Source organism: Tubulanus polymorphus, chromosome 2, assembly GCF_964204645.1.
Source record: "Tubulanus polymorphus chromosome 2, tnTubPoly1.2, whole genome shotgun sequence".
Lineage (NCBI taxonomy): Eukaryota > Metazoa > Nemertea > Palaeonemertea > Tubulaniformes > Tubulanidae > Tubulanus > Tubulanus polymorphus.
The window spans coordinates 2,896,839-2,921,626 of NC_134026.1; the positions used below are offsets into that span (position 1 = coordinate 2,896,839).

Genomic DNA, 24,788 nt, shown 5'->3' on the forward strand with positions numbered 1-24,788 from the left:
TATGATATTTGTAGATAAGCAGTTTCAAGGGATAAGCAGTTTCAAGGGATACAAACGTATAGAATAGAATATTAGAATCATTTTATGAAATCTGAACTTTAGAAGGAATGAATTAGTACCAAAGTTCTTTGAAACGATAAACATGTTAGATCTATTTGCGACCTTGACAAAATCACCCGCCACGAGCCGAGAACTCTGCGTCCGCATTATTCGGCTCGTCTGCGGGAACCTTAACTTATTGCACCACGTTTAGCCAGTGGAAAGCACTCAACATATCCATGGCCACCCTCTTAATTGAATCGCACCATGTACACGTTTCGATACCTATGTGCAGAGGAGGTAATTATTAATGATGTTACCTATCTATTATCGTATTTATATTATATATTGAATATCGATATAGATTCACAGTAAAGCGTTTTAAGTCGTACAACTGTCGCACTGCGATAGAAGACTTACGTAATTACCCTTACTACATCGGCTACATGGCCCTGCGGGTTTGGTCAATTGTTAATGAGTTCGATGGCTTCTAAAGATACGATAATTGTTGATCACTGTTGCTCTACTATGAGTTTGCAGTTCATCATAAATTAGATTTCTGAAGTTGCGGTCATTATGTATATAAATACTACGACCATAAACTCAGCACGATGGCCGCAAGAAGTAGTATCTCACTAATGTACCGGTGCAAGATTGAATGGTCACATTTTGACTCAATTCTCTGAGTTTTGTGTGTCATGTTTATTTCGTGTGTTTATTCACTACTGATGAATTCATCTTCGCGTTCGTCTTTTGGATCCAGTGTATTCACATTTTCTTTTCGGGGTGTTATGTAAACCTGTTTGTCGAACAGTGTCATTCGACTAAAAACGCCTGATGATTCACTCGCAGTGTAGAAGTTGATGTTTGATTTGCAGGCAGCTGGCGGCGGCAGTAGAGCACGCTGCTCCCGTGAGAACGCAACACGCCGATATTCACTCGTGTCACCGGGATCCCAAATCGGACTGTTCCTGATATACTAAGGTTGATGATGTTTTTTGCCAGTTTATTTCATTTGTTGAAACAATCTAATCGTGGAAGGAATCAGTGAAATGTAAGTAGTAAAGACATAATTTGTATTCGTGATTATTGAATTCAAGTGTTCATTCTCATCTTGGATAGATTTTAGCCTTGGCTATCACCTATCCAAAATAAACTTAAAAGTAAATTTTGTTTCTGATATTGGATAGTATTGACATTCATGTTGTATTCTCTTTTTGCTCTAAGCAAAGCACTTGTTAGCAATAAAATATATTCTATTCTATTCTTATTAGACACGATTCTGGGCGGCTTCGATCGCGCCAGATATTTTAGGCATCATTACCCTTAACAACGTTATGTAATAGCAATCTATGAAGATGGATTTTTCAACCTTCAAGGCATGACACTTTTAATCTGTCGTACGCTCTCGTAGGCGTACTTCATGATTATATCTACCTGAAAGCGATTAATGTTTTTAGTCGGCGTGACTATATAACTGCTAGGTATATACCGGTATTTACTTCCGTATTCTGGTTAATGATCCTTCTTAAAAAGAGATCTTCTTATCAATATAGCATCGTGATATTATATTCGATGATCTCTCCTGGGATGGCGGGATTCGCCGTTCATGTTTATGCATTCTCAAAATGAAGTTTTTAGAAGATTTGAACATGTATCAATGCCACAATGTGAACATGAAAGATGCTCCATTTATACATGCCTAGGGGTCTACTCATTTTTTTTAGGAAACCGGATTGTAAGGTATATGTCATAGTGAAGTGGGTGTGTCATCGTAATCGTCTGGTGCCCGAGGCCGAGACATTCAAATATGAATCACTCTCCCCAACAGAAAACTAATTCTATCTCGAAAGACTCGAGACTGTTGAATTGTCGATACTCCATTATTCAATGGTAGCTTCAAATTGTCACACTATAACATCGTGTAGTACTTTCATCCAGTTAACACGAAGCATTAAGTTACATTCTCCTTCCTACTAGACTGTTGACATTTGTCCCAATCTCAACATCTGACCTCGTCTGGATATTTACTTCTTTTCCTCCCGTCTGCCTCTCACTGTCTCCGTCTCTGACAACTTTCTCATTAACAGTCGATGATTTATGCTTTGATTCCGTGTCCACAATTTACGTACAGCCTGCGTAATGTTTGCGAACGTGTTGATTCGAACATATTGATCGTGTAAAGTGATAATATTTAGACAAGTGTCTTATGTTAATATCCTGTTACTGATCTGATTTCGTCAAGTATAAATACAACGCGAAATATTTTGAAAGAACACTTTTCTCATTTCCGCGCTTATTTTGAACGAGGGTTTATGGTAATGATTAAGTTCAGACCTCAGCTCTCGGCGAAACGACAGTGCTGCTCCTTCAGAAACACTTTGGTTTGGACACATCATATTAAAAAGAAGTTTTACTTCATCAATGCATTTATGTAATTTTAGTTTCATGTTGTTGATTAATAATTAACTGAAAATGATTGACACCCCGGTTTTAATTAGTCACTTTAAAATCAATAAGGATGACACACGTGACACACACTATGTATATCATTTATGGTCATATACAGCTTCATTATCACAGCGATACACCCTTTTATGAGTCACGTGTATTTGGACCCGATCTCGCCTCTAGAAAGTGGGCTACAGGGGCTCTCATTTTGTCCCCACACTGGACAGGAAATTAATAGATGAGACACGCGAATATGTTCGAATTGTCTACGTTATTGGCCTCAGGGGATTTATTCTAACCACCTATAGATGTTTAATTATATCGTGTCCACAAGTATTCCCAGTTATGAATTCGAAACTACAATGCATCTATTATATACGTATTCTATACGTCGACTGGTAACTCTGTGTTAAGGTCGTTCGTTGCTTCCGTCCGAGGAAGAGCAGAAATTCTTCCACATTTTACCGAACAAAATATAGTGAAATGAAAAATAATTCTGTCTCGAGTTTTTGTCACATTTTCTCGGATGAGATGAAAAGATCTATCGTCCGGGAAAACAGATGCAATTAGCGGTTCGCCCTTTTTTGCATTCAATTGCCTGGAGGGAAAAACGGATTAACTAGTTATTATAAAAAGTGCACAATGGAAGAGAGATTGCCTCAATTGCGAGATTAGATGATAATCAGTTAAAAACATAAATCCTGGAGCATTCTTTTTCTCATTTAATAAGACATTCAAAACTTGTTAAATCCGATGTGATTATTTATATCATACTCTGCAATATTTTAAAATTTAGCACGATCACCTTTATGGGGTTTTTTAGTTTGTCGTGTAAATGATAATACACACATTATTCAATTACCTCCCTCTTCAAAAATATAGCAATCTCGATATTGTTGTACACATGATGTCCGAGGTTTTGTGTTTCTCTATTATATGACAGATATTGGAGTGGCAACAAATGCACAATGTACCGGGTGTTTTTAATAGATCTGGGCGCTTCAAATAGATTGACACAATGTAAAATCTGTTGAATATTGTATGCAATATCCGACATATAGAATTTTTGCATGCATAATGCTTAATACGATGATGCATAGTGGCTTGATAGTTGGTCAAACATAATCAAACGCCTCTATCCTTTGCCGCACCTTGGTACCTGTTCAAAACTAATGAGGGCTCAAATGTAACATGTTCAGTTGAAACTATGTTGACCAAACATATTTTCCATCTCATATGAGAATTCAGTTAGACCCTGGGCATGTTGGTTGTTTCCTAACAGTACTGCTAAGCGATGCAAGTATATATGTCGTCGAAGTGCTTAAAAAACTCAATTTCAAAATCTAGGGCTTCCAACAACCATTCAATATGTATAAGCGTGTGATATCTCTGGGCGGCATTGGGGTAATGTCCCCTTAAGGCTGGCTTATGTCGACAAGCAACGCGACGCCTACCGACGCAACTGGGTTTATCGCCGATTAGCGGCAACTAGCGACCTACGAGAGGCCGCCAGTTGCTCCTCAATCGGCCAGCTAGAAAAATGATGCAGTTGCTGCCGAACCGGCATGTGTCCTCGCTTAGAATTGGAGCGAAGTGTACTTCAAATTCCGCCATCGCCTTAATTACAATAGATAATGCTCGTCGGTGACGTTATATTATCTTTCACAGCATGCAGAGAAATTTCATTTAATGAATGTTGTCTATAATGTATAACTATGGGGCGGGTGTCAATGAGGATGTGTCGTGAGTACGACGTTAAGAGATGGTGCATCTTTGTCCGGTCTAATTCGTACTCGAAACGCCCTCACTTCAAAATCATTCTCATTGCATAATCAAGAATTAATGTATCTTTCAAATACTCGTAATATTTTGATGTGTCAATTAGCAGTATTATTAGCACTCGATATTCATCTATATCTCGTATAGCATCTGTCTCAATTGAAATCTCAAATAATTCGATGAGTCTAAACCGGCGATTGCATATTTTCTCAATGATTGTATTCATTCTGATAAGGACGAAACGGTCGATTCTTTTATGATAGCATTTTCGTGCGATGCAAGCAGGTGTATTTCCTATACCATGCTGATCTATATACGACGTAATATGACATCTTAAACCGGAATGGGAGGCTAATTTCATTTCATTTCATTCACGAAACAAAAAGTAGATTTAGGAGAAATCTGTCCACATACTCTGATAATGGAATAGTTTACCTGTATATAGTGATAGAATATAATTTGATGTTGAAACCACGTGAATGATGTCGTGACACCCGCTATAATTCTCATATCAACTCATTGTACAAATAGATATATAAGCCACCAATCTGTACACTTAATGTAAAATCATGGAGTTTTAGTAATAAACGCAAATATTGAATAATTGCGTAATCTGTTTTGAATATCATTAAACTATGCGAATCAAACACATGAATGACTTATTAAAATATGCGAGCACGTGAGACGTGTCTTATCGGCTACCGTATCGGCGTGAATTTCACGTGGCTTCGCTTAATGAATTCCCGTGAGAATTGTATTTTCTAGTTTTGTAAATTCTCGCCGCATAAAGAATCGCAAGTTTAAGATCGTTTCTGATCAAAATTAAGATACCGAGATTCTGCATACATATCCTACCAGTAGAAATGAGCTATATATATATATCGCAAAGATTGATCAGACCCGATTTCACTCATTCTAAGCAGGCTGACGTTTTGTACCGCGATTTTGTTTATAATATCAATGATTTATGAAATGTTCATTAAACGTACACGCGCCGTGTTGTTGTCGACAGGACAATCGCCTGGTGCCGCCCCGGTATATATACTGAAAGCTACAAGCTGGTGCTGCATGCAATCGCCATTGATTCTAGCTTTTCGATTCCCACCTCCCGAAAAACACAGTATTTCATCTCAAATAAGGGACTAATTCGAAGAATTTCGTATGAACTATTTCGAGGATTATCACAATAATTGGTCTATGGTAAGGGAATCTAAAATATATATTTATGTACAATATTTTATCATGCAATAGATTGTATTGATATTTCAGCTTGCGTGGCGCAGGTGATCACTTATTTCATAGTGTACATAAACAGTACATCAATGGTTAACAACGAGATAAGCCGGTTTATGATTAAGCTTTAGTCGACTAATAACTCCAATGGGAAGTTATCAATGTTGATGTTAGTTTATATCAAAAAGTATATTTCCAAGATGCAACATGAAGAAATGCATAATACTGTATGGCGTATAGAAAAACCTGAAGATAATCCGAGTATTTGCACTTGTTATAATGTATTTGCAACTTAAAAAGTATTTTAACAGTAAACATATCTGTCATATTCTAAAAACTGTCCTGAGTGCACTGCTACCCGAAAGTTACTGTGCGGCAAGGTACACATTTTTGCTTGGAATGATGTTGGATGTTCCGACTTAACCATTGAATTATATGACTGAGTCTTCTCTGGTGGAATATGCTGGCAATTTTATCATCTTGATGAGTGTTTTGTTTGATTGCGATAAGAACCGAACGTCAACATGAATACGCAAATACGTGCTGTGCTAGACGCATTCAACTAGTGTCCCATAGTGGTTCCATCGCGTCACAGCTTGCCCCTTGAAGTATCTCACTGAATTCATGATTCTAAAAACTGATAGTTGGCTAAACAAAGAATCTAATTTGAGACATAAAAAGACAAAAAAAACCTTCGTCAAGCTAAATTATTTTTGAGCTCATAGTCTTACAACAAAAGTCGAGACATCCACCTGGGATAGAGCTTAGGGCAACACGAGCTCAGATGATTCTGTTTACTGTCTATCACGTAGAACAGGTTATTGTTGAAGAGAGAATGTATTATTGTGATAGGTACGGCCGGGCTAATTCTGAGAGTGTCACATATGTTTTACAGCAGTCGCGAAAACGTCATGGAACACCGCGGTTTTTGTGTCGGATGCGCGACATCTGCAGCCGCGTGCGCGTCCTGGTTCGAGTTGGCTAGTTCCCATTGTATAAACATCGCTAAGCGCTACCGCTAAATGACTTTGTTGTCCGGGTGCGGACAATAGTATTTAATAGTACAACTTATGCGGACGTCTATTATTAACTAATGATATATAACTAAAATGAATAGAAAGCTTCCCTGCAGCGAAATATACTCTCGCTATTCAGCCGATTCATTCCTGACGTCTGGGTTTTGATAGCGTAACGATTTTTTCTGAATCCATAACTTTTTCACATTATAAGTGGGCGCCATATTTGGAGGGTTCCTAACGGTTTCACATTACATCACTACGAATATACGCTTATTATTGGTTGGACGATATCCGTTTAATTACTGAAATAGAGTAAATAATGTAATCTGTTTATAGTACTCTATGAATCATTGTTATTCCCGTAAATAGCAAAATGTTCTAATATTTACACCAGTCTTGATTCCGATCTGAATACGGCAAGATTATAAATGCTTGAATGGATCTTAATAACCCGAGACGCTCCGGTTCTATAGAATAAAGTAAGAAGAAAGAAAGTGCTTCCCGCAATTTCTTGTTGTTCGTGATTTTCACTATATTTAATCGTGAGAATTTGACCATTTCACGGCAAACGTTCGTCTGCATAGAATCGGGAATATTACGGATTTTATTTCAGGTAAATGAAAAACAGTATTCGTTATATTTTCTTATTTTCTATGCTCGTGTGCTTTAAATAAAAGCTAAATTTTCTTTTAGTTTTTCTTATGACGATCTTTGCCATTCAAAAACGATTAGCTGTTATAGATAAGCTGCATGATTGGCAGAGAAATCAGTGATTTGAACCCATATACGGAGCAAGAAACTGAAATTTTCAGAAACTGCTGTTGCGTCTAAATACCCTGAATTCCTTCGCGTATATAAGTCACACGTTGTAGTGACACGCGACTGTTATTTATCGGTTGCCCTGATCTTCAAAACAATGCCTTAACAAATCGAACAATGAGCGAGAACGATGGGCACAAGCTGTGTTCAAAAAACGCTATTCTTTTACTCTGCATCAGATGGTTGTATCATGAAAAAAATAATGAAGGTGATCAACTTTTTATAGTTTATGTTCCTGTCATCTTCAATGCTATAACCATGATCGATTTTCATACTTCTGCATGCTTGAAACAGTCATTGAGATGTTTTTCATAATCAGTCTAAGCCTCATACCGCAAGAAGGTTTACTCTGCACAGATTCTAGTTGAATTTCATTCGAAATGAATCTGACAAATACTGATACGTTTCACGTTTAGATTTTGTCAGGAATTCTTGATTTTTGTAAGCTCGTGTGTATATAAGTAAAGAACGAAAGGCAAAGTGAAGAATCGTTAAAAGTATACCCCGAATTTATCGTTCTTAGAAAATGATGAAACCAAAATGAACAGCCGTTAACTAAACAAAGGTGCAGTTTAAAGAATACCAATGTTTTGAGATGAAATTGGGTGATTTTCTATCTAACAAAGCGTTCACGAGATAAAGAGAATATATTCCGCTACTCTGGTGGTGGTATGATTGGCAGATAAGTTATACACAAATGCCAGATGCCACCCATGTTTTAGTTAATACTTGTAATAGTTAGGTTGTAGTTTACACCTGACTCGAGAGTATACACCTGATCCGTGAAATCTCTTACAGAGCTTATAGATAGGAATTCCTCAGTTTCTAACAATCGCTACTTGTTTCTGGGAAATATATCATTTTACCTGCTTCGTGTTCCTCTGAATCGGCGGAATGTCTCGAGTACGAAACATCGAATTGAAACCTTAGATTTTGAATATTTGTTTCCGAGATTATAAAGATGTCCACCTGAAAGGAGCTACTTTATGTTGAGCTTGATGAAAATAATCGGTAAAGTTACTAAGCAACTGAAACTATTCAAATTCAGTTCATATTTTCTGAGATAATTTTAAAATCTCGCAAGCGTTTGGAAGATTGATTTACGTAGGCCTACATTCGAGAAAAGTGAGGAACGTACGTATTCTGATATATGAATTCAGATATATGAATTCTATATACGGTCATAGGACTGAATCGGTGTTTATTCAGCCCTCAAGTAAACATCAACAAATCTTAGGCCTATTAGATTAGCTTATCGATCGTGTCTTCTTGATACATTCAAGGTATTAGGCTCTTTACTAAAAGGCTTCCATATAAGATTTAACTATCGTCGGTAAAGGCTTCCATATAAGACGTCGTTTATTTCATATCGGATTTTGTAATAACGATGTTGGAAGAGTTTACAACGGTATTGGTTTATTGGATATGATCTCTATGAAAGCCCATTGGTTTGGTTTCGATTATTTGTATAATTCGATAGATATTTTGTTGCCGTGCATGTAGAGATTCCCTTCCTTAATCATCGCCGCTTCCTTTTATAATGTGTGTGAAAATCACATTTGAATGCTCAACTATTGGTTCATAATTGATTTAGGGCCGACTGAATGACTCAGTTGTGTAATACTCTTCAATTGCCGATTAAAATGTTTTCACACTTCTTCAGAGTCAGAATTTATATTCGTCGAATTTCTTTAGAAATCGCTAGAAATCCCTCTGTACGCGAGCGCTTCGTTGTCGGTCGTTAGAGCGCGCAGCCAATCACAGCGCGCTTGAAAATTAAACTCAAAATTGATTCTGTTTTGTATTTTCAGGTTCTGCTATAGCCGCCGCGTGCACACGTAAATAAAACCGCAAAGCTGTAGGATATATCAATATAAGCACTGAATTGGATTGTTTTAAATGTAGAAATGGCTACTGTTAAGTTTAAGATTAATTCGTTATGGATGATATGGTTTTGTGTGATAGTTATCGGAATCGAATGTTACATTATCGGTTCGACTTTGAATAATTACACGATTTACAAATCGCTCGAATGGAAAGGATCGGCGCCGACAGTGACTTTAAACCTCGTCGTATTTTTCGTGGTTGTTGCAATACTTTGTTTACCGTTGTTTATCCTTGTGTCGGCGTTTCAAGTTGGAAATTTCGCCAACGACGGAGTCAAGTTAGGGAAGGAACCCAGTAAAGAAGTTTGGCTGAAGACAGAACGACTCGGTCACGTCAAGCGTCTCTGGAGAAATTTCGGACCGTGGGCGCAAGTTCTTCATTTAATTTCGGCATTCTTTTTGTTGTTACCCCGACCGCTGATGGAAGCAGAGCTCATCAAACATGGCCATTTCGTTAGAGGTAAAGTAAACTTTCTTGTTTTTAAACCTATTAATGATCTACGGCAAGTTGTAAGGAGGGCTTAACTGAAAAGGATGAATGATATTCCATAAGAAGTTCCTTTTGGAATTCCACACATATGTAGGTGCCTAAAGATGACACCAATAGGGGACAAGTCATACACGTATATCATAATTCAGAGCAGAAAAGAGCCACAAACCTTGCTGATATTGACAGAAATATTATAGCCCTCATGTATCAAGATTGTTGTGGTCAGTTTTCCTCGTGTGTCTCATGGATTCTCTGCGATCATGCCTATATGGACCTAATATCGGATCTGTTACATGTAGGATATTGGTAATATTCACGATGAAATTGAAACTTTGTTTGAAAAAAGAATCTGATACACGAACGTGATGGGCTGAATTGTGGTTATTGTTTGGATGGCCAGGTGATCGGGTTCAAGCCAATAAAACCTGAATCTATTTGCTACGAACAGCAAATATTTGTATAATAGTTGTCTTATTTCTGAAGTATCGTTCTAGTGTCTCGATGGTGGCTCATACTTAAAACATTCCAAACTATTTCACACTGTTCAGACATTATCCAGATTTGATATTGCATTATTTGGTTAGGTTTAAGGACTAAGAAGAATTCTGTTTCAACTACCAGATTTGAATTGGTATCTAATATTTAAATGTTACAAAATATTTTTGGGATTTTTATTCATATTCAGCCCTTATTGGCATATTCATACCAAAATTTTTACCTGGGTTAGTGGAAATAAATATGTATCAGAGAAGGTTTCATCGCAAAAACACGTTCCCTAAGGATGAATTCACTATAGGCTACAATTAATAGGTTTAATGGCAATATTTTTCGCTGTTAGTTTTTCTAAGTGGTGAACAAATTTTCCACCTAGATCTAGTTGAATTTTATCGCTTCTTTTTCAATGGATAGACATAATATTTGTTTAGGCAGCTATACCATAAAATAGTAGCCCTTATTTAGGCGTGTTGTGAGATGAAGCTGCCGATTGGCTTTGCCTCGCGATAAAACAACTGCTTATCAATGTTAAATATCATGTTTCATACTTATCCCAGTGATATACTGGAAATATGCGAACAAGAAGTCCTCTGACGTCCACACCTTATCACTCCTTCGGCGTTAACTGCAATTTTCACCACGAACCTCATAGCCCAAAATATAATTTGATTGATTTGAGAGAGATGCTAATTCCACATATCTAAAAAAACCTAAAAGATTTTTTTGAGTGCATTTCCGGGTCAAGTCATCTCCTGATTGAATTTTTGTAGTATGTTTTTCGTGGAGCATTCTGTCTGGAACGAGCTAAATGTCAAAAAGTTTCAAGCTTTGTTTTTGCCAGTAGTGAAGTTGAAATTCCCATATGTTAAATGAACCTACCCTTGAAATGATTTACAGATGCAATTAATTGCTAATTACTGATTTCATATCCAGATTTTACACTGTGTGTAACTGTGCACGTGTTTTAAGTATACTTAATCAAAGAACAGGAACAAAACAGTAGACAATACTAGTTGATTTTTTTTCTATACTTGTTTAGTGCGATCGAATTTCAGACATCTGCCTCAGAGTTGTGTGAATTTGATGTATTCGATACGAGGCCCTTCAATACCATATGGTTACGTGCAGTGAAATTATTTGATTAAAGATATTCTATCTTCTGTGGATATATAGAGTGTCAAATTCGTTCGAGGTTTCCAGGCCTACAATGAATACACTGGCAGCAATTTTGCAGCCTACATATATCGAAATTAAAATGTTTTCTAACAGTAAAATGTCTAGACTGCTGGTATGGTCGAAATGATATTTCAATATTTTACTTTAGCTCAAACACGATATATAGATTAATCTGTACCGTACCCATCGGGTTCCGGAAAGCATCTCGATGATGAGTATAGAGGTTTTCATTTATTCATGGCGTGAAAATAGTTCATATCGAATGTTGTTTTTACTCGATGGCACTTGACACATTCGTTGTCTCTCAGTATCGAATATTGTTTTATATCGCCGAAGTGAAATAGTTCTTCCGTTATATGCCACACTGGAACTATCGTGGTGTAGGATCGTGATAAATCAAACTACGTTTTTCATAAACATCGTCGCTATGGATCCAAAGAAATCTTTCTCGTAATGATAAGCCTTGTTTACAGAAAGAATATAAAAGCATAAGATTCAAATAAAGAAATTAGATTGGAAAGAATACGGAGAAAAAATTAACCACGCAGACCCAGTGGATAACCTAAACATGGCACCTGGGAACTGTAAATGGGCTTATCATATTCTAATGACTGACATCGCCAGTTTGTAAAATGTTCAATTCATGAAAAAAATAGATGCATAGAATGTAGACTTTAGTCAGATTATTCCTTATTGCTAAACTCGTTAATTATGAAATGGGAGTTTAAGAATGGACACGTAATTCCAGGTATGATAACTACATGTAGATGACAGGTACCGGTATTGGGTATACGGTGGGTAGTACGATCATTTGCATATATAGAGATATAGATTTATCCATGCTTTTCATTAAAATATAGACTCGAGACCAATTAGTGTCCCATGCGATTCTGGTTTCATTAAAATTTCATGGACCGTTTTGTACCGGGGCTCATTTTCATTGTCACACAGCAAATAAAGTAAAATGTGTTCACCTGATTCCCCGCCCGATTCACGTGAAATAGCGAGATTAATTGGCCTTAGTTTCGATGGAATGCTAGAGTTTTTGAAATGAGTCGATGCAAAATGCCGTTAATTCATACCAAGTTTTTTTTGATAGAATGTTTCTAGTGACTTAGGGTTAATTCATCCTAAATTCTCTTGCATGACGGGAATACTCTATAGAGCGCTCTATTGCCTCCTTAATAAAGCAACAACTGTGATTTGTGGAGTAAACTGTTGCATACGAGAAGGGATATACTCCGTGATTCTATTGTTTATCCACATGGAACAGCATGAAAATAATTTAATTAAATCGACACACAGCGTGTTCATGTCGTTTGAACGCGATTTGCTGATAAAATTAATTTGGTTAGATTGAATACACGGGCTCCGTGGTACGACTCCGGCGTGCTTGAAAAATATAGTTATAGTCTAGACGACACGTGACCATTTTTCCTTTTACTACACAAAACAAGATACACTAATCAGAGAATAATTCTCATAATTTCATCTTGATCACCTATTTTTGTTAACGACTAGAAATAAATGTTTTCGATTTTTGTTTTGTAGAAGGAATCTGGGTGACGGATTTGCGAGTGATGTTTCCGATGAAAGTACACTGGTTCGGTGGTAATGTGACGGCGCATACGGGAGGATGGAACACTAACCAAATATCAATCGAGTTCATCAATTACGCTTTAGCGCTGTTAGTTTTTACGGTTCGTTATCCGTCCGTATTCTGGTTCACTTGTCGGCCATTCAGCGGCGTATTCTCGTTTCAACTATTCGTCTTATTGGCTCAAAGTTTGGTGACGTACAACGGCTTCTGCGTCGTGTACAAATGCGCGGTAAACCGGTCCATCATGCCTACAGTTGAATTCTGTCTGAGCGCTGAGGGTATACTGATACTATATCTGATCGCCAGCGCGATTTTATTCATCCAAAATCTAGCCATGTTCGAATACGGTTATCATTATTACGTGGTCGGTCGTAGAAAATACAAGGAAAAATACCGCGCCGCCCGGACGAAGAAGGAGCAACTTCCGTTGATGGGGTGCCAGGGTTATGTTCCGCATTGTGCCGCCATGTCTATGATGTTAGCATCGATGATATTTAAAGCCCCTATCAATTACGATGAAGGCATGGTTTACCGAGTATACAACGACAAACTGTTATTGACTTGTATCATTATGGATGTTGTTTATTTGTTGTTTTGGATTGTTCTTTGGTTCGCCTTAACCGTCAAACAACAGTGGGATTTTCGAATCACGCCACCGATGTGGTCCGAAGACCTGCAGAAAAACGGAGGAATCTATACCGTTGGAAAGGGTCGCCAGGAGCCGGCGGCTCCTCGGGTGACTGTTACACCGTCAGAAATCAGGCAGAGTTACGACAGTATCAAAGACAGTGAAGTGAGTTCTGCAGCTACTGTCGAAACGGGTGGATTTTCTTCGGTTAACGACGTGGATACGAAACAACATCATCCGAACCCGGATACACCGTCAGCAGCCCGGCATTCATACCCTCCTAGCATACTAACTAATCCGGTCGAGTCAGAGCGCACCTCACGCCCAGTTACACCTGTTCCAGATGTGGCTCAATCGACGATGAATATTTCCCGGCCGACGACTCCGATCATCTACAATAGACAACCAACTCCTTATAATTCTATGCCAAATACACCGGAGAATTCCAACCCAACCACCCCGTCTATGCCACGCTACGCCGGCCAGAATCGTCCCAATTCCCGTCCGACTACACCTAACCTTTCAAGGCCATGTTCAAGACCGACGACGCCAACGTTTTCACAGTCGGGCTCTTCCCCATCTACTCCGAATCTCTCACGGCCGTCCGTAATGCAGAATGTACACGCTAGTTTGGCGATAAGTCGTCCGACCACGCCGATCTCTCGACCGACCACGCCACAACCGCCGAACGCGAAAACCGCGCATCGAAATCCGGCCCGGAGTCGAAAACGAGCGCCACGAGTCACATTCGAAGGAATAAACATCCCATTTTCAGACACTGACGATGATTTAGATTCACCGCGTAAAGGCAGCGAAAGCGGCAACGAATCTTCGGGCAGCTCAATGGAGGACCTACCTCCGAAAACAAAGCCGAAAACTAATATCAATAATCATTCGTGTTCGAGTGATAATAAACTCACTAACAAACCGCAGCAGGCCGTTAACTCGCTAGGTGCTCTTAATCAGCAAGTGCGATCGAAAATTCAACGTAATAACTCAAAATGTTCGGCGGATTACGATAATCCGTATTCGGATAATTATATGAATTACGGTAGTTTGCCACGGACTAAAAAGCAAGCGAGTTCGCTGCCGGGTGGCAAGGGCGATTTGCAAAACAATAAGTTCCGGCATAGTTTGCGTGAGAAACACAGCGATTATTACGAACTGAAAAACATCAAAGGTGCAATGAAAGATCCGGGTAACGAGAGCCCGGATTCGATATTAAATAAACCTATTCCATTGATTAAACCGTTAAAAGTCAATGTAAATGTAGATCGGACTCGTCCAGCTGCTGAAAGCCCGCTTTACGGAGAGACCGGTAACCCGTCCTCGGACAGCGGTATCGAAATGCCCGACGGCCGATCGGTCAGCCCGAATTACGCGTCCAATAAACAGCCGTTAACGCTACAACCTTCCTCATTTCTGAGAAATTGTAGCACGTTCAACCCGACGAAAAAGGACGCTCGTAGAAGTTCGGGAAACTATACGACATTGGCAGCGCTGGAAGAAATGACCTATCCGTACCAGGAAACGGCGGAGGAACGCGAAGAACGCTTACAAAAAGAAAAAGAAGCGAGACTTTGCAGCCAAGTGTGAATTCATGAATGTTAAATTCTGGTGTAAATCTATGACTTTTTCAGTCACATGTAAACCTAAACATTGAATTCAAAATCAAGTCTATATCAGTGTGATGTTGATTGGCGTTGAATAAAGAAAAAGTCCGTATAAATGGATAGGTCACTGCATCGTCAATATAGAAGGTATATATTGGCCGACTGTATTTTTATCCACTTATAGAATGCTTACAGATAAAGTAATCAAGCAGCTACGCATATTTTTTTATTGTTTATCAGATAGATCGTTCCGGGAAACCGAGCCCACACACAAACTTTGTTTTTTCAAAGATCACGTACAGAATGCGGAGACTTTATATCATTACAGAATTGAAAGCGATTTAGTGTTTTTTTGCAAATATAACGACGTATCATGTCTGCAATTCCACTTTTACCATTGAGTGTATATTTAAGTCGCGGAGATCGATTTCGATATTTGTCGTTCAAATTGTATCATAAACTTCGTTTACTTGACGCCAGTGAGGCAGGTGGTGCAGTAAAACTAGATGACATTATTTAGTTTAACAATAACTTATTGGTCACAATAATGTATATGTATGTGGATATATGTTAAGAGCAGAATATGGCAGGTGGACAAATGGTAGAATGAACGCCGGTGGCTGCGGCGGCGGATATTTAATCAGCTGCAAGGAAAAGTACAACTATATTCCAAACGATTAATCGTGAAAATGAACAGTTGAAAAGTATTCAAAAATAGGTATTCGTATATTTTTGATACAATCATGCCTCGGTAACCGAAACTTGCGACTGAATTCTAATCTGATTCCGATTTCCAGGCGCTTTCACCTGTTGTTGGGAAATTGAACTATTTTTGAGTGGCTCAAATTGTGTTGTTCCCCTGGATCTACCGATATCCCGATCGAAAACATATGTCATTCGCAAGCACATTGACTATACCATCCTAATATTGTGACAGTACATTGTTGATTATGGATGAGCATCCATGTTCAGCTCCTTTGAAGTACAAGTGATTCGTGTCATTTTATTACCAACGAATCGAAATTAAATTATCTCAAATGTCTCATAAAATTACCATGATAATAAGTCGCCGATTCTTTGATCTAACCTCAATCTGTGAACTTGAAAGACGATACGTTTATATGCGAACGTAGATTGCATATCACCACGCGGAGAGTCGTAAGAAAACACCTAACACAATATTCTGTTTAATTTTTTTACTGATCGTGTTGCGTCCCTATTGATAATCCCCTATCGAGATATCGCCCTCGTTGATGGGGTTGGACTCGCTATCAAGTCGAGATAAGAATTTGTGCCAATGTAGATGTTTTTGTAACGTGTATTTTGTACATAGTAGATTCAACGTATGGAAAATCTATTGAACACGAAGTAAAACTCGTGAATTCCTTGAGACCTGGCCAATGCGAATGCAAAAAATAGAAAATGTTTAGTCGGTTTTTATCCATGCGGTATTGCGATTTTTGTCTTTTTTTTCCTTGGTCAACTTTAAATCACTTAAAGTAGCTATGCATTTTTCTGTTATGAACTCAGCATTTAATAGCCGTATTTGTTCACCTGTCCTTATTAGTAGAGTATTCTTAGGTAGATCAGACATTCAAGATGATAAGGGCTCATACGTTGAACTTTTATTTACTCTATCGGAGGCTCGGTCCTGTGTTATAATGGGTCACTGAGAGGGCGATGTCTGATTTGTTTGATTTGGGGCATACATTTTGGAGACCGTTAAATCTCCAAGAATCCATATAACCTTCCCGCCATCAAAAATTACACCGATTTCATCCATAAGATTAACTATTATTTTAAGTTCAATTCCTATTGATCTAATTCAATTCGTTTTCAATGATAAGTTCAACAATATTCTAAGTAGAGAAGTAGATTCTGTTGAAGTAAGAATCCTGGACGGTTATTTATTAATAAGCTACAAGCCCACTACCAGCATAGCTCTCCCTGTGGTTAGGTTATTCATCGCTATTGGAAACGGAAAAGCCATCCTAGACTCTGCGACGGCTATTCGATAAAAAGGTGCATTAAATTGCTATTCATTGCACACATATTTTTTCTTTTTATCAAAAGACCGAATTATTGGTGAATGGCTTAGTTAGGGATTACCTAAGCTCTCCTCTAGATTGATGAAACTTGTTTAAACCTTCTCCACCGAAACATTGAATATGTATATATTGTCATTCTGGTCATGTTGGAATATTGAAAATTCTCTAAAGAAGATATGGAGGACCCCTAATTCCGAGAAAATTACATCTTAAATTCAACTAGTACAACTTGTATTAGATGATGTTCAGATTCATCATTTAGAGAATAAGTTTCAAATCGATGTTGTTAAATTTCTCAGGAATATTCTCTATGTTTTTAATGTGCTATACAGAATTTTGTTCTTTTTTGTCAATAATTGCTACGTAATGTATTAATTATGTAAAAATACAGATATGTTAAGGATTTGTAAATAAATTAATTTCATTTAGAGACTTAATGAAATACATTGCCTAGTTTTAATTATTGGTTGAGAGATGAGGTTTTCTAGCGATGTGAAGAAAGAAAAAATATGATTCTTTTAACGAATCGGGAAATGAATATTTTTAAACCCAGTGAATCAGTTACGAATTAACATTTTGCACTCGACTGGAATGTACTAATCCGCCCATGTCACTTAGCATGGCTCGTACTAATCGCAGGCAATGAAACCTCAGCACGAAACCCACTTCAAATTTCTTTGCTGTATTTGGTCATATATATTATGTTTATATGTATATATATAGAGATAGAGAAGGGAAGTCACAATCAATTTACACAGAGACATTGATAGGATTCCAGTCAAACAGCAACACATGTCCGAAACACATTTGGCAGCTGTCGCCACACTGCAAATGAATCAGATTTCCACAATAGTCATCCGTACAGATTTATACTGCTAATGACGGGACAAATTCCAATATCATGAATCGTAAATTGACTACGCTATTAGCGGCTATGACAACAATTCAAAGCATCACAAAAATCTAAGATAAATGAATATACATAATGTTTGTAATCGTTCACCGAGGTCGTTGCCTGAAGGCGCCGAAGAATTCAAATTACACGAGGAATTCCTTCTCAGCGTAGACACAGCTCTTCAAACTCACTGTTCTACCATAGAAACTTCAGATTTTGGCGAAAATTCTTCTTCAATCTTCTTTTAACTTGCGTAGTCGTTAAAATTCAATGTCTCGTTCGACGAATATCTGATATACTTTCCGACAGAACGGAAACAACGATGCCATTTATCACTATCCTATATGAAAAGGAACTATACTAGGCTATGTGAATTTGTATTTCACGTCGTTAAGTGTCTGCCATTTGTTTTCATAACGCCCAGTTTCAATTCAAATACACAGTAATTGATCGAAGTTCTTGTACGTGTATAAACTCAATATCAAGACAATCGATTGAAGCATCTTCAAAACTCCCCAAAATATAACTGGATTCCGTCTACCACGAACGCCGGACGAAAAGCGAACGCAGTAGACCGCTGGAACTAAAATCCAAGGTGGATTTTTAAAAAAAACGTCGAATTTCATTTCAAAATCTTTATTACTATTCATTTCATCTATGTACATTTATCTTACAAGGTTTAAGACAAATAATTTACATTCATCTATAAACAATAATATAGCATAGCCACGATAACGAAATATTCAAAATGATCCTATCTAGTAAAGAATGCGGCCATCGGATCATCAGTTCGTTTTTGTTTTCGCCTATAAGCCTCCATTTCTTCTTCGGTTGGTTCTTTAGCTACGAACATGCTGTTGAACGGTCGTTTCCGTTCATCTATAGACAGCAAACGATCAGCTTCTTTAGACTGTTCTTCCAACTCTTTCATTGCCTATAACAAACGTAACAACTTACATAACATGACTATCTATACCCAGCGCCCAGTTTCACGAAAAAGTTTAAGCCTAAAACGGTTAAGTTTGAATTGTTGTCCTCATTGAAAACATGAAGTAACGAAGGGCAATAACACCCAAAATTTGAGTTCAACTTTTTTTGTGAGACTGGGCCCTGGGTAGTACAACAACGCTATTTCATCCTTTTTATACCAGATCTTTTTCCTATCTATTTTGAACTTGGCTTCATTTTTCTCAGTTCTAATGATACCCAGCACGAAGACACATCATTCATCAATGACAAGAATCATTCGTCCCAACACTTAATCATAACAATGTTGTCTTATTATGAATATCATATTTTACCTGTTGTATTTTCTTTTCTTTGATTGCTTCCTCGTCCTCACTATCACTACTGCTGCTGCTATCACTGCTACTGCTACTGCTACTTTCTTTCTTTACTTTCTTTTGCTTTCGCTTCATTTGCTGTTTCTTCTTGCGTTTTTTCTCTCGTTTCTTCTGTCCTTTTGACAAATCTTTCTTCTCTTGGTGAAGCTATAACATTAAGCAGAACACATACAGTTAGTACACGGTCTATCTAGCTATTAAACATACCCATCTAATGCCAAAACAACAAGGGCTACAAAGGTTCAGATCACCACTTACCTCGACTAAAGATTTTTCAGGCTCTGGTGGTTCCATTTGAGATTGTAATAAAGTTGCTGGACACTCATTCTGTAACAAAGAAAATTTAGTATAAACATCCATAACAAATAGCACCTGCACTTACATATAAATACATCAAAGCTGAAACAGTGGATTATAATGTCAAGTTTACAGGCTATTAAACTATGAACTGTATCAGATATAATTCATACCTCATCTAGCTGTTTTCCAGTTTCACCAGTACAGTATGATCCTTTCACCGTAGAATGGCAACATTTGAAACCCCACTTGCCATCCTTCCAATATGAACCCCAAACACTCTACAGTCAGAGAAATCATCATTATTATCAAATTCGGTTGAAAAAAAACATTACAAAACTAAAACGGAGTAAAGATCCTTTTTTTGTGAAAACTTACGGAGTGATTCCCTATGTAAACATCTTCCTCGAAACGTGATTTCACAGTCGCTCGTTCCTGACCTTTCAACACTGCCCCATGACGCGAGTATTCCACATATTCTTCCTATAAATACAGTATGGTACAAATGCAACTTGATATCGGAACTAAATTGAATGAAGCAAAAGAACAAGTCATTCATCTAAGCTAATAAGAATTTATCTCAATCATTAAGGACAATGAAATAGATAACTGACAGTGATTTTTTGTTTTTTCTCAAACGTTTGATTTGTACATACCGTTTGAGCCAATAACAACTGTTTGGGGGGTGCCTCTAAATGTTCTTCACCACCATATTTGTCTAAAATACTCTGTTTATGATCATCTTTAAACTCGTTTTTCTTTTTTTCGTACTCCTTCGTCAGTAATTCCAGTTTTGTAGGGTCGGCCTGAAGATGAACCTCGGCCCCTTTTTCATATGCCTCCCAAGCAAATGCTGAAAAGGAACAACATGAACGCATTAGGAATCTATTCTAAAATAAATTAGTTCAAAGAACATTATTTTCAATTTCATTGAAAAAGGGTCTCGGTATACTTACTTTGCCCAAGCGCGATGTTCCTGGCATCACCAGACATGCGAACAAAGTTATCGCCAGCATAAGGCAAACTAAACAAAACCAAAGATTTAAGAGAAGTATGTTAACTACGGTATATCAAATTCTCATGAATGTTGAATCTGATTAATGATTGTCGATGGTTGTTTCAATTCTTCATGAAATTTCAAATACATTAAACTTACTCTCTGGCATCTTTGCCTTGATTAGCGAATGGATTTTCTCTCATCGATCTCGTTTTAGGATCATAATACGCCGAGTTCACATCCAGATTATGCAAATACTATAAAACATAAGCATTCATAAGCGTACAAAGAGATGCCATCTTTGAAAACTAAAAGTTAGAGTTCACCAGTAAACCACAAGTGAATGTTAATTAATACCTTAGCAGTATCCTCTCTTATACGAAGATTTCGTACAGTAATTCGCTGCTTACTTTCAAACTTCTGACCGGGCATATCAGCATCTTCTGCGTATTTATCTTCATCTTCATCGTCGCTACCGACCTGCAATTTCTCCTTTATTTCTTCCTTATCTCCTTCCTCTAATGTTTTTTCGAGTCGATCGGATTTCAGGAGCTTCTTGGCCTGAATAATGAAAAATAATACCGTATATAGCATTAACACTACAATTATGAGAGAATGAACTTGAGCTTAAGTCCGATGAATGTTGTTTTAAACTAACACTGATTTTTCAAACAAGCAAACATTGTAGTAGAACCTACCTCTTCCAATTTTGCGAAATCTTCTATCACTTTTTTGTGAGTTTCAGGATCGTAACCATTCCATCGATCTCTTTTGCTTTCATAGTCAAATTCAAATTTCGGTTGCACATATTCATCGGGTGCTATGAAATCTCCAGAGTATTTTGCTCCAACCTTACGGGGTCGCTGAATTAGATCGGAAAACATACGTTTAATAGAATTTACCATAGATTTATTTGATTAAAGCAAAAGATCGTGTTTAAAATCATTACATTTGAAACTAACCTCCAAACAATCTTTCTTTTTGTGAGTCACTGCACCACAGTTTGCGCAAGCTCCTTTACGAAATTTAGTAGCAACAGGGCCCTAAAAAATAGTGGAGAAAATGATCACTGGAAAAATGAGATAGACGTTTGAAAAATTAATGAAGCTATTACAATGTACAATAATCCATTCCATCAGTTTTTGAACTCTACATTAGAATGAATGAATATCAAAGTTAAATCCTAATAGACGTACTTCTTTCACTCCTTTTTTGTACCAGGTATCCATGTTAATTATAGGTTTTTTGGTCATATCCTGCACTCTCTGATGGCTAAGAGTGGGTTGCATAGCTCCATAGTACCACGGGGCTTGCATAATGTACTGCGGAATATGAGGATTGATGTCTCTAAAAAGAAGATATTAGAATTCATTGAAATTCAACAAGCTATGAAGAAGTAAAGCAATTAACTACAGCGAAATCAGAATTAATTCATCATGCTCAAATACATACTTTCCCTCTTCATCTTTCATGGCAGGAACGCTTCCAGCTTTTCGAGCTTCCTCCAATTCTTTCATCTTCTTGTAATCTTCCCTCGACTTCTTTTTTTCTCCTTCCTCATCTTCGCCCTCTTTGGCGGTCTTCGCCACCATCGAAGGTGGTAAGTTCAAAACGAACGACATTTTTCAACACTCCTTGTTAACACCTGCAAATAACGTAGTAGGCCTAACACTCTTTATTCACTTTTCAAAAAAAATAAACGCAACCTTTGCAGTTAATACTTGAGAGTTAGTACGGCTACGCTGATATAGTGATTGTTTCTGATCAATTCAAACCGAACCAAGCATCAGCAACAAAAGACAACATGAGTTTGTGTTGCAAAAGCAACTTGAGAACAACATTTCCATCCTAATCAACAAGATCTACTTCACAAAAAAGCAGAGTGGCCAAAAGAGTAGTCGCCAATCTTAATACTATATCTAACTTATCTTTCGTTTAGGTCTAACAGAGATTGCAAAGTAAAAACTAATACAATAAAGTATATTGAATTGATTTTAAAGCCAGACCTTTGGGTTATTGGTCCAGATTCCTGCGTCTGGACTAAAACGGGAAATAATCATAGTGGCGTGTATTCGATACATCTTTCAAATGGTAATGTAGTTACCTTTTTTTGACCGTAATACACTCTCAGTTTTAGATTAAAGGTCGATATTAATACGTATTGTCACCGCGTAAGTTTTCAGGGTATTTCCCAATGACGTCATGAGGGCAGGGAATCCTATTTAGAGCCAATTCAATTCAATAAAGATTTATTGCTTCCGAGTTTTAAACAATACATACATTTCTCTAAACGGTGTTTCTTTCTGTTCTTGTTTATTAAGCATCCGCAAAGCATTTTCATCGTTATATTCTTGAAAGATAAATTGCAATATTGTATCACAACATAATGTTTGGCACAGAACAAGACCCCGTTTCGACGGTGATGTGGTCAAAGTTTGTTTGAATCGCATGCAGTAAAAATCATCTTTGATCACGCGATAAACTATTATTCTGTAGGCCTCACAAACAAAAACATGATTGTATTTGGTAGCTAGATAGAGATCTATTGATATTCCACCCTGAATTACAAAACCTCATTTTCGTCGAGTGACATTATGAGTTTCCCGGTTTGCTCGGCTACCCGTACTGGCGGGGTAGTCTAGAGAGGCCAATGAAAACCCCGGTTTGCTGAACTACCCCTATTTGCGGGGATGCGGTATGATGTTTGATCTAGTGGCTAATGGCTGTTTCAAGTGCTTACAACGATGCTTATTACTTCGTGGTACATGGTGGTTTAAAAAAAGATTTCATAATAATACGCTCACCGCGTGGGCTTCGTAGAAAGACCACTGCCTGTGGCCTTCCCAAATTTTAATTGTCCTGTCCGATTTGGTTTCGTACAATTGAGAGACTGCCTTTTCCAGTTAGGACATTTTTGGATCACATAACTCAGGAAATGACTTACGCTTTTGGGCCCATTCGTCGGTTCCACATGTTTCATTTGAGCTATAGACCACAATGGTGACACCATGATGGTCAGAAACTGACCAATTGAGATATCCCCGAGTCTGACCACTTGACTTCGAATTTCGGAAATTTTTCAAGTCATGTTTGTTTTCAAACTACTGAAGAATCATTGCAAATTCATAAACTGACCATCACTGACCACCACTGACAAATTCAAACTCCTTGAATTTGAAAACTATATACCGCGTTATGGTGTCAAACTAGAAAGGATTCGCCATAAATATTGAGAATTCATAAATTGACCATCACTGACCACCACTGACCAATTCATGCTTCTCGAATATGAGAACGATATACATGTACCACGTTACGGTGTCAAACTAGAAAGGATTCGCCATCAGGACACCCCTGTACATCCTCTATATATTCAGCATCAGGACCACTCTGAATCAGCATCAGTAATTACTGGGTTCGAACCCGGGACACCCCGGTACATCCTCCATTAAGCATCAGGGCCACTCGTTCAAACCCAGTAATTGCTGATACTGATTCAGAGTGGTCCTGATGCTGAATAGAGAATGTACAGGGGTGTCCCAGGTTCAAACCCAGTAATTACTGATACTGATTCAGAGTGGTCCTGATGCTGAATGGAGGATGTACAGGGGTGTCCCGGGTTCGAACCCAGTAATTACTGATGCTGATTTAGAGTGGTCCTGATGCTGAATATATAGAGGTTGTACAGGGGTGTCCTGAATCGGTTATCAGTAATTACTTTTGTTAAGATATCAACATTTTACCGTACGGTGCTGTCTCTACGCTCATCGTTAGCGGGATTTTTATACACTAACGTTAGTCAACTCTGGCAAGCTAAGGTCACGGAGAATAACTGGACAGCACGTCGATTGCCAAAGTTGACTTTAGTTAGTGTATGAAAATCCCGCTAACGATGAACATAGCACTGTAGCACTGCACTGCAGCACTGTACGGTCTAGACACCCCTGTACATCCTTTATTCAACATCAGGACAACTCTGA

The 24,788-nt window shown here is 37.9% G+C and overlaps 2 protein-coding genes across 3 annotated transcripts; one reads left to right on the forward strand and one right to left on the reverse strand.

The window, feature by feature from the left end:
- Window positions 1–944: 944 nt before the first annotated feature.
- On the forward strand, window positions 945–16,021 carry LOC141899282 (uncharacterized). Of its 2 annotated transcripts, XM_074785484.1 has the most exons (3): window positions 945–1,093; window positions 9,152–9,686; window positions 12,939–16,021. In XM_074785484.1, exons 2-3 carry the CDS (start codon window positions 9,248–9,250, stop codon window positions 15,209–15,211), a joined length of 2,712 nt encoding a protein of 903 aa, XP_074641585.1. In that variant the 5' UTR covers window positions 945–1,093; window positions 9,152–9,247; the 3' UTR covers window positions 15,212–16,021. The 2 variants fall into 2 exon arrangements, with proteins under 2 accessions (XP_074641585.1, XP_074641586.1); XM_074785485.1 differs by lacking the exon at window positions 9,152–9,686.
- Window positions 16,022–18,806: 2,785 nt separating this feature from the next.
- On the reverse strand, window positions 18,807–23,014 carry LOC141899311 (pre-mRNA-splicing factor SLU7-like). Its single transcript, XM_074785541.1, has 14 exons — window positions 22,913–23,014; window positions 22,261–22,453; window positions 22,005–22,155; window positions 21,771–21,851; window positions 21,507–21,671; window positions 21,166–21,369; window positions 20,968–21,065; window positions 20,768–20,835; window positions 20,468–20,664; window positions 20,190–20,294; window positions 19,985–20,092; window positions 19,773–19,841; window positions 19,473–19,661; window positions 18,807–19,105 (listed from the first exon to the last, which is right to left on the reverse strand). Exons 2-14 carry the CDS (start codon window positions 22,428–22,430, stop codon window positions 18,926–18,928), a joined length of 1,785 nt encoding a protein of 594 aa, XP_074641642.1. The 5' UTR covers window positions 22,431–22,453; window positions 22,913–23,014; the 3' UTR covers window positions 18,807–18,925.
- Between the last annotated feature and the right edge of the window lie 1,774 nt (window positions 23,015–24,788).

Coding starts and splice junctions, on each gene's coding strand:
- LOC141899282 (XM_074785484.1), top strand. CDS start 9,248: ATGGCTACTGTTAAGTTTAAGATTAATTCGTTATGGATGATATGGTTT. Junction 9,687..12,938: donor ACATGGCCATTTCGTTAGAG/GTAAAGTAAACT, acceptor TTTGTTTTGTAG/AAGGAATCTGGGTGACGGAT.
- LOC141899311 (XM_074785541.1), bottom strand. CDS start 22,430: ATGTCGTTCGTTTTGAACTTACCACCTTCGATGGTGGCGAAGACCGCC. Junction 20,665..20,767: donor GAACATCGCGCTTGGGCAAA/GTAAGTATACCG, acceptor GTTCCTTTTCAG/CATTTGCTTGGGAGGCATAT. Junction 20,093..20,189: donor TTTACATAGGGAATCACTCC/GTAAGTTTTCAC, acceptor CTCTGACTGTAG/AGTGTTTGGGGTTCATATTG.